Genomic DNA, 19,660 nt, shown 5'->3' with positions numbered 1-19,660 from the left:
TCAAGAAAGCTAAAAATTCAAGAAATTCAAGAAGTCCAAGAATCAATTCAAGATTAGGATTTCTTAATTTTTGTTTTAGTAGGATTACATTTATAGTTCTAGTCAAACTAGGATTGTTAGTTAGTAGTCCAATCCTACTAGAATTCTTTTTTCCATTTTAGTTAGGATAGGTTTTCTTAGCCTTATTCTTATCCTAGTTTAACTAGGATTAATTTTCCTTAATCTTATCAATTTTACTCATTGTAAGGCCTATTTAAAGGGCTTAATATGCTGAAAATAATCATTGGTGATTAGTTTTTCTAAGCTTTTGCTTCAAAAACGTGATTGATCTTTTATTTCATTCATCTTCCTTTATTCAACGTTTCTTGCAATCTTGCGGGATTGAGAAACGTGTAGGTGAGGTTTCTCTCCATCTTACATTCTTCTAACGTGATTTTGAAGAACGCTTTCGCTAGTTTTGTAAAAAACTTTAGCAGGGTGCTTTTGTTTTTCTCTCTTCTTTGTACTTGAGAGGTGCAAAACCTTGGAAGTACATCAAAGCCTCAGCGAGTTTTATTAATTTATGATGGGATCCGGCTGCATGCCGCATCGGGTTTGATTAATTCGTGATGGGATAGGGATGCACGCTGCAACAGATATTATTGATTCATAATGGGATCAGAATACACACCGCAATGAGCGTAGGTACCGCAATGAGCGTAGGTACCGCTGAGTGCCCCTCCGGAGTCTGACATACCAGCAATGAGCGTAGGTACCGCTGAGTGCGAGTGTCGAGTGCGAGTGCCAAGTGATTGGGAGGTGCTGAGTGATTGAGCATGCTGAGTGAAGTTGACTACTCCAAGACCATGAGCACATGAGTTTGTCACTGTGGTGCATTACATTTGACATGCATACTTGGCATGTAGTAGGCATAGAGATGCATTTCCCCATACTGTACGATATTGTGACATTCATGACTTCACATGCACATTGACATGTAGACATAGAGATGTACTTTCCTCATGCTATTTGAGAATGAAATATCTTATCTGTTGTTGAATGTTTTTGGGAAAAATCACTGTTTTCTGATATACTTATACTTTGGTGATTTCGGTGAAAGATTTGGATTTAACTGTTATACCTGAAAAACATGTCTTTTTCCATAACTATGAACGAGCTGAGCATCATATTTTTGAGTATTACTTATAAAATTTTTATTATATTGTTACGATTTATTCTTGGCTGTTGGTGTTGGACTCTGATTATTGTCCAAGCTCATCACTACTTTCAACCTAAGGTTAGGTTTGTTACTTATTGAGTACATGGGGTCGGTTGTACTCATACTACACTTCGGCACCCTGCGTGTAGATTTTGGAGCTAATGTTGCTGTGCATGGCGGGAGCTGGCATTGAAGATGAACTTGTGTTCCGGTTGTAGCTGCCTCTTATTATGGTAGTATTAGATTTATAAAATTCTGTTTATGTATATTTCGAACAGATAATGTATTTATTTCATAATGGCTTTGTAAACTCTAAATCTTAGAAGCTCATAATTTGTACTACCATTCCTTGGGGATTCCTTCTATAAAAGTTTAGTTATATTATCATTATTTCTCTTAGTAGATCTCATCGAAAATTGGATTATTGTTAAATTGTCCTACCTAGCGGGTTGGATTAAGTGTCATCACGACTAGTATAATTTTGGGTCGTGACACATCCCTAGTGTTTGATAACCCTGAGCTAGCTGCTCCGGCGTACCGGCGGTATGATTCTGGGCTCCTCTCCCAGCCTATGAGGTAGGTGGTGCAACTGGTATCATACCCGACCGAGCCAAGCTCGTGTACACACTTAAGATCTAAGCTAAAGTCTCCTGAAGATTAGGTATAGCAATATGCACCGCCGTTGTCTGAGTTGGTCCATCAGCTCAATAGTATTTGGAACCTTCTCCTCCGCTGGAGCAACTGGTGGCTCCACAGGTGCTGCTCTAGCTGCAATGCGAGCCCCACCTCGTCCACCTCGATCATGACCTCTCATGGCCCTGACTGGTGGCACTAGTGCCTGATCAGCTCAATGTGTACTCACAATCTGTGAGAGAATAGAAGAGTAAAAGTTCAAACTTTGGAATTAACAAATCTGCATGACAGGAATGCAAGTAAGTGAAGTTTCCTAATAGTTTGGTAGCCTTTCGAAGATAAGTACAGATATCTCTGTGCCGATGCGAAAGACTCTATTAAACTTGCGCATGACTCATGAGACCTAGCAACCTAGTGCTCTGATAACAATTTGTCACATCCCAAACTCCTTTCGGAACCGTGATGGCGCCTAACACTACTTCCTAGGCATGCCAATAGTTTCACAATGACAATGAACTCAATAAGCAGAAATTTATAAATCTCAACAATGGAAATGTCATGAAATATCTGAGAAAATAACGATAACATAACTACACCCATCCCTAAGATCCGGTGTCAACGAGTACATAAGCACTATAATATCTCAAAATACATAGCTAAATCCTCAATACGACTATCTGAACAATAGAACAATAATAACATAAATAAATGGAAGAGAACTTCAAGGTCTACAAACGAATAGCAGCTACCTCGTAGTATCTACAAGCTGGTACCAATGCAACTCTAGCAATCACCATGCCCAAAAGTACTTTGATCTGCACATGAAGTGCAGAGTGTAGTAGGAGTACAACCGACCACATGTACTCAATAAGTAACAAACCTAACCTTAGGTTGAAAGCAATGACTAGTTTGGAAGAAAAGTCAGTGTCAAACACCAATAATTAGGAACGACTCATAATATAATGAAGATAGTAAAACATATAACTCAAAAGATAACATGTTCAATTGTTCACAATTATGGGAATTTAGGCATGCTTTACATATAAAACAGTCAAAGCCCAATACAGATATGATGTTTCATTTAATAGCTAGCATAAGGAAAGTGCATCTCTATTCCTACATGTCAATATACATGCCAAGTCAATATCATCTCAGTGAAACAATCAAGAACTCAATACACTCAGCCCACTCACTGTGCCTGGGACAAGTGCCCCTAGTCATCACAACCACACTGAGCACTGTACGGGTTCCTGGCACAAATGCCTCTCACCAAAGCGCATATATAACCTTGTGCGCGTGCTCACTGTGAATACCATACTCTGGAGGGGGCGGATGTTTGCCCAATCGCTAATCAATATCACATAGCCCAATTGTGGGGTCTGGTGCACGCGTTGGCCCTAATTAGTACCACTTAGCCCAATACAAGCCTAGCGTACGCGTCACCTCACTATCAATACCAAGTCGATCTATGGCCCAAACTCGGTCATCAACCGATCAACTCTCTGTTACCACATCTCAAAGTACTCAGCTCAATAGTGTTACACGTGTGATGCATCAACAACATGTGATCGCAACTCAAATTGAACTTAATAAATTTATGAACTTTCAACTTCTACAACTCGCGCCGAAACATATCAAATCAACCTGGAATGACGTAAAATTTTGCATGCAAGTTCCAAATGACACAACAGAGCTATATCAACTCCCAGAACCAAAATCCGAATCCAATATTAACAAAGTCAACTCCCAGTTAAACCTCTCAACCTTCAAACCCCTTCAACTTTCCAATTTTTTGCCAAAATGCATCAATTCAACCTACAGACCTCCAAATCCAAATACAGACATACGCCTAACTCCAATTTCACCATACCGAGCTATTGGAATCATCAAACCACCATTCCGGAGTTGTCTACACAAAAGTCAAACTCCAGTCAACTCTTACCGCTTAATCTTCTAAAACAAGAATCATATTTCTAAACCAATCCTGAATCATCCAAAAATCAAACTCGCCTACACACGCAAGTCATAATACATAATACGAAGCTGCCTGAGACCTTAAGCAATCAAACGGGATGCTAATTCTCAAAATAACCGATCGGATCGTTACAAAGACCCTGTCGTGTTCACGAAGAAGGATTTCGGGGGAAGGCAGTTTGTGCATCATGAATGTGGTACCGCTGGGCAAAAGTATAAGTAAGGTAATTTTGGGACTTAAACTCATTATTTTATATTTTGAGCCCTGAATTTGGAGAAGGGCGTCTTTTGAAGGGGATTTTCACACAAGCAAGAAGGTAAGTGATTCCTATTCAATTTTGATATTATATGTTTCTTTTGCCATGAATTTTTACACATAGATTATGTGATTTGGAAGAGAAATTTGGGGGTTTTGGCCATGGATTTGGAGAGTAAAAGCTGGAGATTTGGGGGCCGATTTGAGGTAAGATTTGGATGAAACTTGTATATTTTGACTCCTATTGGAATGGGTAATCAGGATTTGTAAGTTTTGTCAGATTCCTAGGTGTAGGATCGGGTTGAATTTTGGTTGACTTTCTATATCTATATAAAGATCGAAGCTTTATTATTTGGGGTTGTTTCCTATGGTCTTATTTAATGTTATTGAGTTTTCTTTTGGCTAGAGTCGAGCCGTTTGGAGGTCGATTTTCATGGAAAGGCCTTTTTGGAGTATTGATTTGGCTTGCTTGAGGTAATTATTTTGCCTAGACTTGGTTTGAGGCACTCGTTTCATGAAGTATTATTGATGGCTACACGCTAAAGGTGACGCACATGTGGCAGATGAGCGTGTGTACGTGCAGCGGAGTTTTATGCATGCTCGGGATAGTGCTTAGGCTAATTTATGCCATGAATTGAATGCTAAGGGTCTTACTAGAATTCTTCTTATATTTGTACCCCCTTGTGAGTTATTTGCGTCATGTTAGAGATTATGTAGTTTAATATCATGTTCAAACTTGATATTTGCTATTTGTGTGGCATTTTCGCATAATCTGAGCCATGGTAGTACACCTCACACATGCATACACCTTAGTATATCACTTGTATTAGTCCATGAACATGTGATTTGATATTTATTGTTCGTATATATGTATTCTTGTATATGCATTCTATGAAATATGGGCTGGTTGGTAGCACGTGAGTGGTCCGTATGGGTTTGAGCTACGATAAGTATGTGAGTTATATGAATGGTTATTATATATGGCACGTGAGTAGTACGTACATCGTGTGGATAACGATCCATCCCCCTAGGATCGCCCTTCTGTGTTTCTTTCTTGATGGTGTACACGCAGTATGAAAAAGTGATTAGTGTTTAGGTTTTTGCATCTTTTCTCTATTTGAAATTACTTTGGGTGTATACATGTTTTATCGCATATTTTCTCTATATGCCACCTTTTAAAAATGCATACATGCCTCTTTACGCATATCTTCTCTATATCCTATTTGACTGGAAGGTGAAGGCACGGTACATATCTTCTCTATATGTTAACTTGTGGACATTGATTTGATCCTTAATGCATACCTTCTCTATATGCTAAGTTGTTAATGGATACGAGACTTGGTACACCTTTACTATATATACCGATTTGGTTATATCTATGTTTTACACTTAGTCTGGTAGCATTGCTTGTACTTGTGCAATTTATAAATTGAGCAGCTTGTTAGTGAGTATCATTGGTAGCTCTTGCCAATACTACCTCGTCGAGGTTAGTTATGACACTAGTTGAGTACGTGGTTCGACCTATTGTTGCTACACAACCCGGGGAGAGACCCGCGATGTCAGTTGATGAGCTGAAGAGATTGGACAGGTTCACCAAGTAGTTTCCCACTCACTTTAGCGGTGCACCTTAAGAGGATACCCGGGACTTCTTAGACCATTGCCATGAGATTTTGTGCAACATGGGGATAGTGGAGTCCAACGGAGTTGATTTCATCGTCTTTTAGATGCATGGTTCTGCCAAGAGGTGGTAGTAGATATATGAGCAGGGCAGGCCAACGGGATCACATCCTCTCATATGGGCTCAGTTTTCGCAGTTGTTCTTGGGGAAGTTTATTCCCTTCACTCAAAGACAGGAGTTGCACTGTCAGTTCGAGTGCTTGCAGCAAGGTATAATGATCGTCACTCAATATGAGACTAGATTTATAGATTTGTCTTACCATAGAGCTATTGTGATCCCTACTGAGAGGGAGAAGGTGCAAAGGTTCATCGAGTATCTTAAATATGGCATCAGACTTCAGATGGCCTGAGAGGCCGAGACCGAGATTTTTCTTACTCAGGTAGTGGACATCCCCAGGAGGATTGAGTGCATTAGAGGCCAGGTAAGAGAGACGACCTCTGATAAGAGGCTACATCACATTGAAGTGTATAGTGGTGCCTCGTCTGGAGGCGGGGTTCCTTTGGTAGAGTCTATCTTATCAGGTCAGTACAATCAGCCATGTAGGTCGCACAAGGTATATCAGGCAATCGCGCTGCTTATGGGTCTCGTTCTAAGCAGCTAGCATTTAGTGAACCTTCAAATCCCATTAGTGCAACATCGATTCAGAGCAATTACAGTGGCTATTTAGGCCGTTTGTGTCAGCCTCAGATTCAGCAGCCATGTCAGCCGAGAGGATGTTTTGAGTGCAGGGATGCGGGTCATATCAGGAAGTATTATCCTAGGTTGCAGGGCAATATGTCACGTAGGGTACTTGTGCCATGATTCCGGCAGCGGTTTCTCAACCACTCTCTCAGCCAGCTAGAGGTGGGGGTCAGGTAGCCCGAGGTGGAGGGTAGATAGTTAGAGGTGGAGGCCAGTTAATGAGAGGTCACCTGAGAGGTGGAGGTCAGGTTAGTAGGGCTTAGCCTCATTGTTATGCATTTCCGGGAAGGTGCGAGGCGGAGTCGTTCGATGCAGTTATTACAGGTATATCTCTGTCTGTCATAGAGATACTTCCGTGTTGTTTGATTCGGGGTCTACATATTCTTATGTGTCTTCATATTTTGCTTTGCATTTGAGTATGCCTCGTGATTCTCTTGATGTTCTCGTTTTTGTATCTACGCCGGTTGGAGATTCCATAGTAGTTGATCGGGTGTACCACTCTTGTATTTTTACTATTAATGGTTTTGATACTATGGTAGACCTATTGTTGTTGAGTATGGTGGATTTTAAGGTCATTGTTGGTATAGATTGGTGTAACAACTCGGTCGGTCGTTTTGCGTATTGTAGCTTTGTTTCCCCTATTTGATGCTTTACATATGTGTATGTGTGGTTACATGACTTTCCGGGGTGATTGGTTTTGCTTCATGGAGGATTTGGAGTAAATTGGGACACTTAGTCCCAAGGTTGGACGCTTAAGTAGTTAGAGTTGACCGGAGTTTGTGTTTTGTGTAAACGACTCCAGAATGGTATGAGTCCAGGTCCGCATTCGCGTAGGCTTGAGAGCAAGTGAGTCGCGATCACGAGCCTAGGGCCACGTTCGCATAGAGTGTTTTGGTGGAGCTGGAATTTTGTTCTCCGTGATCGCAAGAATGGTACTGCGATCGCGATGCATATGCCTCGGCAGAATAATAAGGTACTCTATTTCAAGGGTTTTGGTAATTTATCACATTTTGTGTTATAGAGCTCGGATTTGGGCAATCTTGGAGGGGATTTTCACGATTTGGATTGGGGTAAGTGTTTTTTACTCGGATTAGTCCATTATCCATGATTCCATCCTTGTTTTTAGCATTTAATTGATGAATCTAAGTAAAGTAGTTGGGAATTTTAGTAAAAACATTTCTAAATATAATTTGAGGATTTGAACCTCGATTTAGAGTCGCAATTGGCTTAAATTGGTATGGTTGGACTCGTATTTGAATGGTGTTTGGAATTTGTGAGTTTTCCAGGGTTCCAGGGTGCAAGCTCGGGTTGACTTTTTGTGTTGACTTTTTGATCTTGGTAAAAATCGAAGCTTTGTTGATTGGGATTGTTTCCTACGGTAGTTATGTTTAACTAGATTTGAGCCGTTAAGAGGTCAATTCTTGCATGAAGGGATTTTTGGAGTATTGTTCAACTAGTAGAACTTCTGGGGTATGGTACCCATAAGCCATCTGCTCTGGGTATGAGTAGCGGGAGTCTGAGTCCTCCCCCAGCCTAAGAAACGGCTGGTGCCATAGGAAGCACACTGGCCTGAGCCATACTCTCCATGAAACAAAACATGAGGACTAAGGTGTCCTAAAGCACTGGAGTAGCAATGAGCCCCTATGGGACCTGAGCTGGTCCTACCAGCTCAACCTGACTTGGAACCTCACCATCCTGAACTATCTGAGACTCGACTACAGGTGATGATGTGTGCGCACTAGGCTAAGCTCTACCTCTACCTCTACATCTGTCCTTGCCCCAGCACCTACCTCTGGTAGTGGCTAAAACTTGGGGCTTCCGCTCCTGCTCAATTGTGACGAAGCATGTGTTCTCACCATCTGTGAGAGAATAAGAGAAGAAAGATTCAAATTTCATGATAGAACAAAGTCACACGATTTAGAAAGAAAGAAAGTGAAGTTTCCTAAAGCCTTATAGCCTCTGGAAGATAAGTATAGACGTCTCTGTACCGATCCTCAAGACTCTACCAAGCTTTCTTATGACTCGTGAGACCTATGCAACCTAGGGCTTTAATACCAACTTGTCACGACTCAAAATTCCAACCATGTGATTGTAATAACTCCTAACATTCGATTTCTATGCTAACCAACATTAGCACAACAACTAAGCAGTTTGATAATAAAAGAGACATTAATAATAATAAAAGGTGAAATAGCACACATGTATAATATATGTACGGCCAACGCTCTCTAAGACTATCTCCAGAATCTGGTGTCACAAGTACATGAGTCACTAATAATTCTAAATACATGTCTGAATTGCAAAGCACAACAATGTCTGGTACAATACACACTAGTAAAAGATAGGAAGAGGAATCCAAGGTCTGCGATCTCCAAGAAGCACTACCCCAAGTCTCTTGCAAGAAGATGGTCCGAGCAATCACCTCTGAATGATGTTGGGACCTATACCGGATATGCACAAGAAGCGCAGAAGTATAGTTTGGTACAACCGACCCCATGTACTTAGTAAGTATCGATCTTAACCTTGACGAAGTACTGACAAGGCTATGGCAGGACACCTACAGTAAACCTGTACGAGTAATAAGCAGCGAAGCAACAACAATATAGAGAAACAGATAACTTCATAACGAACGAACTAAAGAAATAGATAAGAGAGGGCCACATAATAACATCACATCACAGTCTTGCATCAAAACACGGTAGCAAAATATAACAACCAAGATTTACCACAATGCATCTTTTCCATTGCGGCGTGCAACCCGATACACATATCAATACCAATACCGTTGCGGCATTCAACGCGATCCAAATATATAATAATATTATTGCGGCATGCAAACCGATCCAATATATATACTGTTACGGCGTGAAACTCGATCCAATATGTAATAATACTATTGTGGTGTGTAACCCAATCCTAATATATAATAATACTGTTTCGGCGTGCAACCATATCCAATATATATAAAATAATACTATTCCATTGTGAAACCATATCCAATGTACAAGCAACAACCAAATATGGCGAATCTCTTAACATAACCAAAAAAGGAACTAAAACGCATAATTCTCTAAGGCAATCTGATATAACATAGTGGAGTGAAACACGAAACAAATAAAGGCAATAAGGCAAGTAAAAGCATGAAATAGTAGAAGCATCTATCCATTAACATGCGGGAGCATATAACAAGTAAAGGCGGATAATAAATAAAGGCATGAATAAGTGAAAGCATGTAACAAATAAAGATATGTGATAAGTGAAGGTATGTATACAACCAGTAAAGACACGTATCAAGTAAACACCCATAACAAGTAAAAATATGGAATAAATAAAGACATGGTATAATTAAAAATATATAACAAAGTAGTACACCTCGCATGCTTGAACCTGACAATACATATACACTTGTCAACTTGCATATATACCGTCCCCATACATAATCACGGGGCAAATAGACCAATCAAGTCATAATTCTCTCAAAGTAAGGTTAACCACGACACTTACCTCTTTCCAAAATAAGTTCAACAACTCAACATGGCTTTCCCTTTCGAACAAACCTCCGAACCACTCAAATCTAGTCAATTATTGTTCGAAAAAAGTCAAAACAAGCTTTAGAACTCACCCTCATACGAAAAAGGTTCGATCTTTAAAATAATTGAAAAGGTCAACCTGGGCCCACGTGGTCTAAATTCGAAATTAAGATCAAATCTCGATTATCCATTAACCCTTGAGCCCGAATATGTAATTTATTTTGAAATTCGACCTCAATTTGAGGTCTAAATCTCAATTTTATAAAATTCCGAATTTCTACCCAAAACCCCAATTTTTACTCTATGAAATCCTAGATCAGATAATGAAAATTAATGAAAAAGTAATAGAAACTGAATGAAAACTAGTTAAAGTAACTAATTTATGAAGTTGAAGAAACTACTCTCCAAAAATTACCTATATGGAGTCTTGGTCTTAAAAATGGTGCAAAAGGAGCTAAGTTCCGAAATCTCAATCTTTTACCCAGTTGCAGGTATCGCAATTGCTAATACTTATTCGCAATCATTCGCAAATGTGAACCACTGATCGCAAGTGCGACCAGTGCTTGAGCCTCCCAGTTGTCGCAAATGTGACCAAACCTTCGCATTTTTGAAGGTCCAACCCCTCGCAAAAGCGAACAAAGCTTCACATATGCGAAGCTATCTAGCCACAGCCCTGTGTAGCAAAGGTGACAAAATCATCGCATGTGAATTCCCCCAGTTTGCAAAAGCAACATAAACTTCGCAAAAGCGAAGTTTCCCTGCCTAACACACCTCAATCAATCAATCCGAGCCCCTCGTGTTCCCAATCAATCGTGATCCAATTCGAATGTTCACACAAGTGTAATAACATCAATCAAACTCGCTCGCATGATCAAACATCAAAATAACATCCAAAACCAAGAATCGATCATAAAAATTTTGATTTTTCAAAGTTCAAACTCATTTTTCCAACTTTCCACATAAAAGCGCTGAAATGACCTCGAGTCACCCGGGACCCCAATCAAACATGCGTACAAGCCCAAAATATCATATGAACCTACTAAAAATTTCAAATATCGTTCCGAGGTCGTTTATCAAAAATATTGACCGTCGTCAACTCTAGCCATTCTTCAAAGTCAAAATCACATTTTCTTTAGAAATTAACATTTTGACTTTCTGAAAATCGACACGGACCATGCACGCAAGTCATAAATCATCAAATTGAGCTCTGAAAGGTCTCAAAATATTAAAATGGGAGCTAGTATGCAAAACGACCTATCAGATCATTACATGTATCTTTTTCAACTTGCTCCTTGAAGCAAGACTGTCTGGTTATCTGAATTCCATTATTTTCTACAGTTGCTTAAAGTGATTGCTATTCCGCTACATTGTCTTGTAGGCTGGTATTCCATACACTGCTCAATTCAGTGAAGACGCGACCACTTTTTTCCCTTGATGGAGAACTTAGCGGTACTGTTGACACAAAAATTGAACTCAACTAAATGGATAGACACAAAGGTGAATACCATGAGCAATTCTAAAGAAAAACTGAAAGTAGCAGGGTAGAATAATCAAATCTCCATAGGGTTATAGCCGAAGTTTCTAAGTACAGAATGACCTATTTGTTTTTCTTGGTTAGTATAAATCAACAATCACAAGGGTATAATATATTTCAAGACAATACAACATATTTTCCCTACATATAATGGGAATTCACATATGACTTGTCAATATTAAACTCATGTATAGAAGAAAGCTTGTCAAATTAAAACTTGTTAGATAATTTTGGAGAGTAAGAGAACACAAAAGAACACTCAAAACTCACAAAGAAGAAAGTGGAGGAAAGGATGATTTCTATTTAACTTGATTTACTCCAAATGGTAAGGAATACATGAATATTTATAGGAAAAATCTTTCATGTATATAGCCTACACTATATGTAAACATAATAACTAAGTCCACACCCCACATCTTTCAAGGCACATGGATGACACTACTAGACATTGTACCTTTCAATGTACATCAATGATCATACTAAAATACATACACTAACTTAATATTCTAGTTCATGAACTAATGTAAACAAATGGAAACAAGTTTATATTGTTCACATTTCAACATCCCCCCTTAAACTTGTTTCGTCACTCCAAGAGCCTTTCTTAACTTTTAAAAGCTCAATCTTCAACGGCTTGATGAAAATATCCGCAATTTGGTCTTGTAACTTCACGTGCTCAAGCTCTATAACCTTATTTTCATGTCCTTCAACCTTGTATCCCAAAGGTTGATCAATGTAAACCTCTTCCTCCAAAACACCATTCAAGAAAGCCGACTTCACATCCATTTGATGAATTTTCCATTGATTTTGAGCTACCAAAGAATTAATAAAACGAATTGTTTTCAAACGAGCAATTGGTGGAAATACCTAATCATAGTCAATATCGGCCTTTTGCTTGTATCCCTTGGCAACCAATCTTACTTTGTACCTTTCCACCTTACCCTTAGAATTTTTCTTCAACTCGTACACCCATTTGACACTAATGGTGCTTTTGCCTTTTGGAAGTATGACTAGTTCCCAAGTATCATTCTTCTTGATTGCCTTGATTTCTTCATCCATGGCATCTCTCCATCTGTCATTTTGGGAAACATCTTCATAAATTAAAGGCTCACTATCTACCAACAAACAAAAGTGAGTCAAATCATATAAATCTTTTCTTACCACTTCCGTACTTTCATGCAACTCATGAAAACTTTTAGTTTTCTTAGGCACTTCACTTGAAGAACTTGAACTTGACTCATTTTCTTCTTGAACTTGTGCTGGATGTGTTGAAAGTGGTGTGATAGGCTGCTCCGCAACTTCATCATCATCATCTTCATCAAAGAAAGGACTAAAAGAGTAATCTTGCTCTTTAGTTTTCTATTTCCAAGCATTATCTTCATCAAACTCAACATCTCTGCTTATGGTGACCTTGCCATTTCTTGGGTTATATAATTTATAATCTTTAAAACTTTGATCATAGCCAATGAAAACATACCTCACTTTTATCATCAAGCTTGAACCTCTTCTCATCCGGCACATGTGCATAGGCAATGCTCCCAAAAACTTGCAAATGAGCAACTTTTGGCTTGAAACTACTCCAAGCCTCTTGAGGTGTTTTGTCACGAATACTCTTGGTGTGACACTAATTTGACAAATACACCACACAAGCAACTGCTTCAGCCCAAAACTCCTTTGGTATATTTTTGCTCTTCAATATACTTCGTGCCATGTTGAGAATAGTCTGGTTCTTTCTTTCCACGATGTCATTTTGTTGTGGTGATCTTGGAACATTCAAAAAATGACGAATTCCACTATTTTCACAAAAAGTCTTGAATTCATTTGAAGTGAATTCTCCACCATTATCGGACCGCAATGACTTAACTTGATAGTCACTTTATTTCTCCACCATGCTCTTGAATTTTTTGAAAGTATCAAACACCTCCGATTTCACCTTCAAAAAATACACCCAAGTTTTTCTAGAAAAATCATCAATGAAAAGTAAAAAATAATTACTTTTACCAAGTAAAGATGGCTTGATTGGTCCGCACACATCCATGTGAATCAACTCCAATAGACATCGGGCTCTAGTCAAAGACTCTTTAGGAAAGCTTTTTCTTGTTTGCTTTCCAAAGAGACATCCTTCGCAAAGTTGGCTCGGATGATCAATAGTTGGCAATCCATTCACCATGCTTTCTTTCTTCATAAACCTTAGACTTTCAAAACTCACATGACCAAATCTCATATGCCAAAGCCAAGATGAATATTTGGTACATGAAAGCAAACACCTTAGACATCACATTGAAGGTACAAAACAAACATTTTATTATTAGTCATAGGAAATTTGGCTAACAATCTCCCATTTTTATCTCTCAAGAATAATGTTTTATCTTTCAAATGAATATCATAATTTTTCTCTAAAAGCTGTCCCAAACTTAAAATATTACTTTCCATCTCCGATAAATACAAAACTTTAGAAATTAATTGGTGACTACCATCTTTCAAGCGAACTAAAATAGTTCATTTTTCTTTGATTTTAACCTGCGAAGAGTCTCCAAAAGTGATGTTGCCACCATTTAATTCTTCAAGCTCCACAAATAAATTCTCCTTTCCACAAATATATCTACTTGCACCGGAGTCAAGGTACCATTGATTTTTCTTTACACTTTCTTCTCTTTTACAAGCGAGAACTAAAATACCATCTCCATCTTCATTTTTGCTCTCCACAAAATTATTTTTTCCTCCACATTATTTTTACATTCCCAGGAAAAATGACCAAATTCATGACAAGTATAACATTCAATATTAGACTTATCATACCTTCCTTTATTTTGCCTCCATCCTCTACCTCTTCCACGACCTCTTCCTTGATTAGAGTCTTGGCTCGTATTTTCTTTATATGGTGGTTGGATACCACCTCTTACTTTTTCACCACGACCTTGTCTATGTCCATAACCTCTTTGTTGCGAGCCACGCCTCTCATCTTTCTCCTTGAAAGAAAGTTTTGCTTGCAATGCTTGTTCAACCGATTCTCCTTTCGGTTTCTTCAACTTTTCTTCATATGCTTGCAAAGAACCCGTGAGTTCTTCAATGGTCATGGTAACCAAATCTTTGGACTCTTCAATAGCCACAATAATATAATTAAATTTTTAATCAAGGGATCGTAGTATTTTTGCAACGACCCTATCATCACTCAAGTCTTCACTGTATCTCTTCATTTGATTGACAATAGCCAAAACTCTTGAAATGTAATCTGAAATGGATTCGGATTCCTTCATATGCAATGATTCAAACTCTCCTCTTAAGGTTTGGAGATGAACTCTTTTCACTTTATTCAAACCTTTAAAGTAGTTTTGAAGAATCTCCCATGCTTGGTTTGAAGTGGTTGCATTTGTAACCTTCTCAAATATCTTGTCATCCAAACTTTGATGGATGAGAGTGAGCGCCTTTTGATATTTCTTTTTAGAGGCGGCATCATCTTCCACTCCATCATCTCCGACTTCCAATGGTTCCCAAACATCATAGGCACCAAGCAAGGCCTTCATAGGCACCAAGCAAGGACTCTCTCTTATCTCTTCTGCTCCCGAACCCTAAACTGCCGGCGACAGCTATTGTCCGGCAGTCCCTTTTCTTTTTCCTCTCTTCCTCTGCTCCTTCTCCTTTCTTCCATTGTCCCATTTTATTGCCCGGGCCAGTTGCCCTAGGCTGCGACCCAGGAAATTTGTGGTTATTATCTTATATCTTGGACAGGGCAGGAGAGACAATTTTAGCCAGGCTTAAGCACACGGGTTCGGGAGGCAGTAGTATTCAGCGGATTGGGAAGCGCGTCTGAACATCTCCGACTATAATCCAGGTTCCATCTTTCTTGAATTGTATTTTCTCACATCTATTTACTGTTGCCTTGCCGGCAATTTTTGTTTGTGTACACATCTGTTAGTTTTGGTTGCCTTGCCGCTAACCCGTAGTTGGATTGATTGGTACACAACATTTGCATGTTTTTCTGCCTTTGCAAATATTGTTTTAAGCTTAAGATTTTGTCTATCCCTTTTAATTCTTTGTTTGCATAGTGGTAGTTTCTTAGACGTGGTAGATTCATTGTTCTAGTGCTTGCTCGTGTTATTTTTCTTATAGTAGTGCCTTTGAGTTGCTTTTAGCTCTCGAATTCCTAGCTTGTATTCCTTTGTTCCCGCTATTTGTTCTTAGTGGTAGTGTTTACCTAATACCTCTTTCTTATGTAACAGTAGTGAACGATGTGAGAGTAAGGTCATATCCTCGGGTAGGGCTAGGGGTGGGGTCCAGGGGTGGGAAGGGAGGTAAGAAAGCCTTTATGCTGAGAGTTGGGACCTGGAACATTGGGACGTTGACGGGGAAGTCTATAGAGTTAGATAAGATTCTTTAAAAGAGGAATATCAACATAGCGTGTGTTCAGGATACTAGATGGAAGGGTACTAGGGCACGAGATGTAGACGGATTTAAACTATGGTACTCAAGAAGCGCTGGGGGTAAGAACAAGGTAGGTATTTTAGTTGACAGGGAGCTCGTGGTCGAGGTTAGGAGGGTAAACGATAGGTTGATGAGTATTAAGCTTGTAGTTGGTGGTTTTACTGTAAACGTGATTAGTGCATACGCTCCTCAGGTATGTTTGGACCAGGAGGTCAAGAAGCAATTCTGGGAGTATTTGGACGAGGTGGTGCATAGTATCCCGCACACCGAGAAGTTGTTCATTGGCGGAGATTTCAATAGCCATATTAGGGCTAGTGCTAGGGTTTATGATGATGTGCACGGCGGGTTCGGTTTTGGGGATAGGAATGAGGGAGGTACTTCACTGTTGGATTTTACTAGAGCTTTTGATTTGGTTATAGCTAACTCGAGTTTTCCGAAGAAGGAGGAGCACCTGGTCACTTTTCGAAATTTGATGAGCAAGACTCAGATTGATTATCTTCTCTGCAAGAAATACGATAAAGGTCTGTGCACTGATTGCAAGGTCATCCCAAGTGAGTACCTCACGACCCAACATAGGCTCCTAGTTATGGACCTGGAGATCAAGAGGAGTAGGAAGAAGAGGGCGGTGTGCAGGAAACCTAAGATCAAGTGGGGTAACTTGACCAAGGACAAAGTTCAGGAGTTAGGGGAGAAGTTACTGGCTATGAGGACCTGGATGAACAGGGGGACGCGTTTAGCATGTGGTTCACGGCTGCGAATTGCATTAGGGAAGCTGCTAGAAAGGCCTTAGAGGTCACGAAGGGCTTTCCTGGGGGGTCATAAAGGGGACTGGTGGTGGAATGGAGAGGTCCAAGGTAAAGTCGAAACCAAGAAAGCTGCTTATTTGAAGCTAGTGGAGAGTACACACGAGGAGGAAAGAAGGACTTATTGGGAGTGTTACAGAAAGGCAAAGAAAGAGGCAAAATTAGCAGTTACGACGGTTAAGAACGCTGCATTTGCTCGTTTGTACAAGGAGATCGGGGGCAAGGCGGGTACAAAAATTATACCAGTTGGCCAAGGTAAGGGAGAGGAAGGCCCGTGACTTAGACCAAGTCAACTGCATCAAGGATGAGGATGGAAAAGTATTGATGGATGAGGCACTTATTAGAAGAAGATGGCAGACATACTTCCATAAACTGTTGAACGAGGAGGGGGATAGAAGCATTGAGTTGGGTGAGTTGGAGCACTCTGAGAGTCGGCGGAATTTTGGGTACTGTAGGGGGATTAAGGTGTCACGCCCCGAACCTAGGAGCGAGACCAGCACCCGGTGCCTCACCTAACCTGGTGTACCAAATTGCGACTAAGGGACTCTAAACATATAATGTCATACTTTGGCCATGGGGCCACCTTGCAAGACAATTTGCGAAGAAAAATATAAAACTGAATGGAAACTAGCGCTAACTAAACATCAATATAAAGCTAGGCCGATAAGGCCGTCATAGCTACTACAGCTGACAAACCACCAAATTATACATACCAGGCCTACAAACCGAACATACTGCACTAACCAACATGATATGTCTACAAGCCTCTGCTGATAGATGTACTGTGATCGGAACAGGGCCCCGACCTACCCATAACATATATACAGATATACATAAGATGTACACAAAACTCTAGACATGGCAACTCCGAAAGACGTGGAGCTTACCGATCAGGCTGAACTCGGGAAACACCTACTAAGGAGGTCTACCCGTCTGTCTGTCTGAACCTGCACGCATGAAATGCAGTGCCCCCAGAAAAGGGACATCAGTACGAAATAATATACCGAGTATATAAGGCAATAAAATAACTAAAAGCTGAAACTGAACTGATAATATGATAACTGAATTTAACTGGGAGTCAAAGATGATTTGGAGATATACTTACCTGCTGATACTGACTCAACTCTCTCAATATAGTAAGTAAAATAAATGTCCGGCCCTATAGGGCTCAGAACGTGTAACTGCTCTGCCGTAGTATGCTCACTCATAGGCGATCGGCCATACTAGGCTCTGTATCTTGGCCATTCTGGGCTCGCTCATAGGCGCTCGACCACAGTAGGCTTGGTATATAACTTACCATCTGATCAGAGGTTGCCCAATAGGGGTCTGCCCACCGATTATAGCTCGATGGTGGTGCAAATATTATAATACTGTATATATATATATATATATATATATATATATATATATACACACCCTCTTCTCTCTTGACTGAATAAAGATAAAACTAAACTGAATATGAAGTCTCGATAAGGAATAATATTGTAACTTATGAGACTAGAATAATGTGAATAAATTCATGAATATGAACTTCTCTTTATGTCTCATTATTAACACATGTAGCTACGAGATCATGCCAAAATGAAGGAAGGGCTTAGCCTTAACATACCTTATCAAAATCTTTCCAATCACCAAGTTGAACTCACCTCTTCGCACCTTAAGCTACAAGAATGATAATAATACTATTGTTAAGTTACGAAAGGTACAACTATCGCACAACGAACGACAAGCTTATTTTGTATTAAAATGGGCAGCATCTCCAAATTCAAGATAACACCAACAATACAAGAACAGAACAATAACAACATATATACATCATTTTCCATCCCTATATACGCCATCAAATACTACAAAACAGCCCAACACACCCCAATTTCTTCATACACAAAACGACCACCGTAGTAGTGTCAAACGACCGGAAAATGTTATGACGAACGACCAGCCCAACATCCTGCATTTATGTGGTGTTTATCCACACCCTTCCTCCTCCAAAACTCTACAAAACAGTAGTAAATCACGCAGCCCAGCAGCAACACAGAACAGTCCACAAAACAGTCCGCTACAAGTGAATAACTCGAACTCACGGCTTCCGATCACCGTCCCGTGAGTTCTTATAAGTATAGAACAACTTACCATGAATTTACAGCAGAAAAAATGGATGAAAGAGAGCATTAAACTCACCTTATTTGTTGGATAACTCAGTCCTATCTTGGTTCTTCAAACTCTAGGTTTTACCTCCAATTAGAACTTGAAAGGGAGAGAAAATCAATTAGGGTTTGTGGGAAATATTTGGGAGGATTTTTGCAGAGCTTATGTCTGGTTATTATACTCTATTTTAATTCTAATATATGAATAAAATAGGCCTTTAAAAGGCCTCTTTGGACGACCCGAAATGGCCCATTTTTGGGCTCTCATTTAAGCAAGTAGGTGACACACCTACTTGTCACCTAGCAGCTTGCGTAGTATCGCGCCCATATCTCTCTACTCCGATATCGTATTGATAAACGGTTTAATGAGTTGGAAAATAGACTCATAGATATTTAACTTTATGGGTGGAACACCCCATAACTCTAAGTATATTGGGAGAAAAGTACATTTACATTTGACCCAAAGTTTCAGTAAAACTTATGAATGTAACTTGTGATGACTTTCATCGACTTTTGTTCCACAACTCGCTTGACTTCAAAACATAACACACGGATGTCATATGACTAATATAAATCATAACATAATCTCCTTATCATGTTAAGCACCCTAGTCTCACCCCAAAGGTACATGTTATAACATTCCCAACTTGTCGACTTTCGACGAAACATTGTTTTCTTCAATTGCTTTAGCTTCTGAACCGTCCAACCCTCTTTGTACTTGTTGTTCATGATCTTCAATATTTATAACCTCAGAGGTAACATGATTAACTTACTTATATACTTTTAAATATTATCTCATTTTTG

At 39.6% G+C, this 19,660-nt stretch overlaps 1 protein-coding gene across 1 annotated transcript; it reads left to right on the top strand.

Annotated features, from left to right (window-relative positions):
• Positions 1 to 16,036: 16,036 nt before the first annotated feature.
• LOC104115652 (uncharacterized) lies at positions 16,037 to 16,696 on the top strand. The gene has a single exon (XM_009626326.1). The coding sequence runs from the start codon at positions 16,037 to 16,039 to the stop codon at positions 16,694 to 16,696; it is 660 nt and encodes a 219-aa protein (XP_009624621.1).
• Positions 16,697 to 19,660: the final 2,964 nt, after the last annotated feature.

The sequence above is a fragment of the Nicotiana tomentosiformis genome, chromosome 8 (assembly GCF_000390325.3).
Source record: "Nicotiana tomentosiformis chromosome 8, ASM39032v3, whole genome shotgun sequence".
NCBI classification, from domain to species: domain Eukaryota; kingdom Viridiplantae; phylum Streptophyta; class Magnoliopsida; order Solanales; family Solanaceae; genus Nicotiana; species Nicotiana tomentosiformis.
The sequence above is the reverse complement of the archived record's forward strand: the minus strand, read 5'-3'. Positions and strand labels throughout refer to the sequence as shown.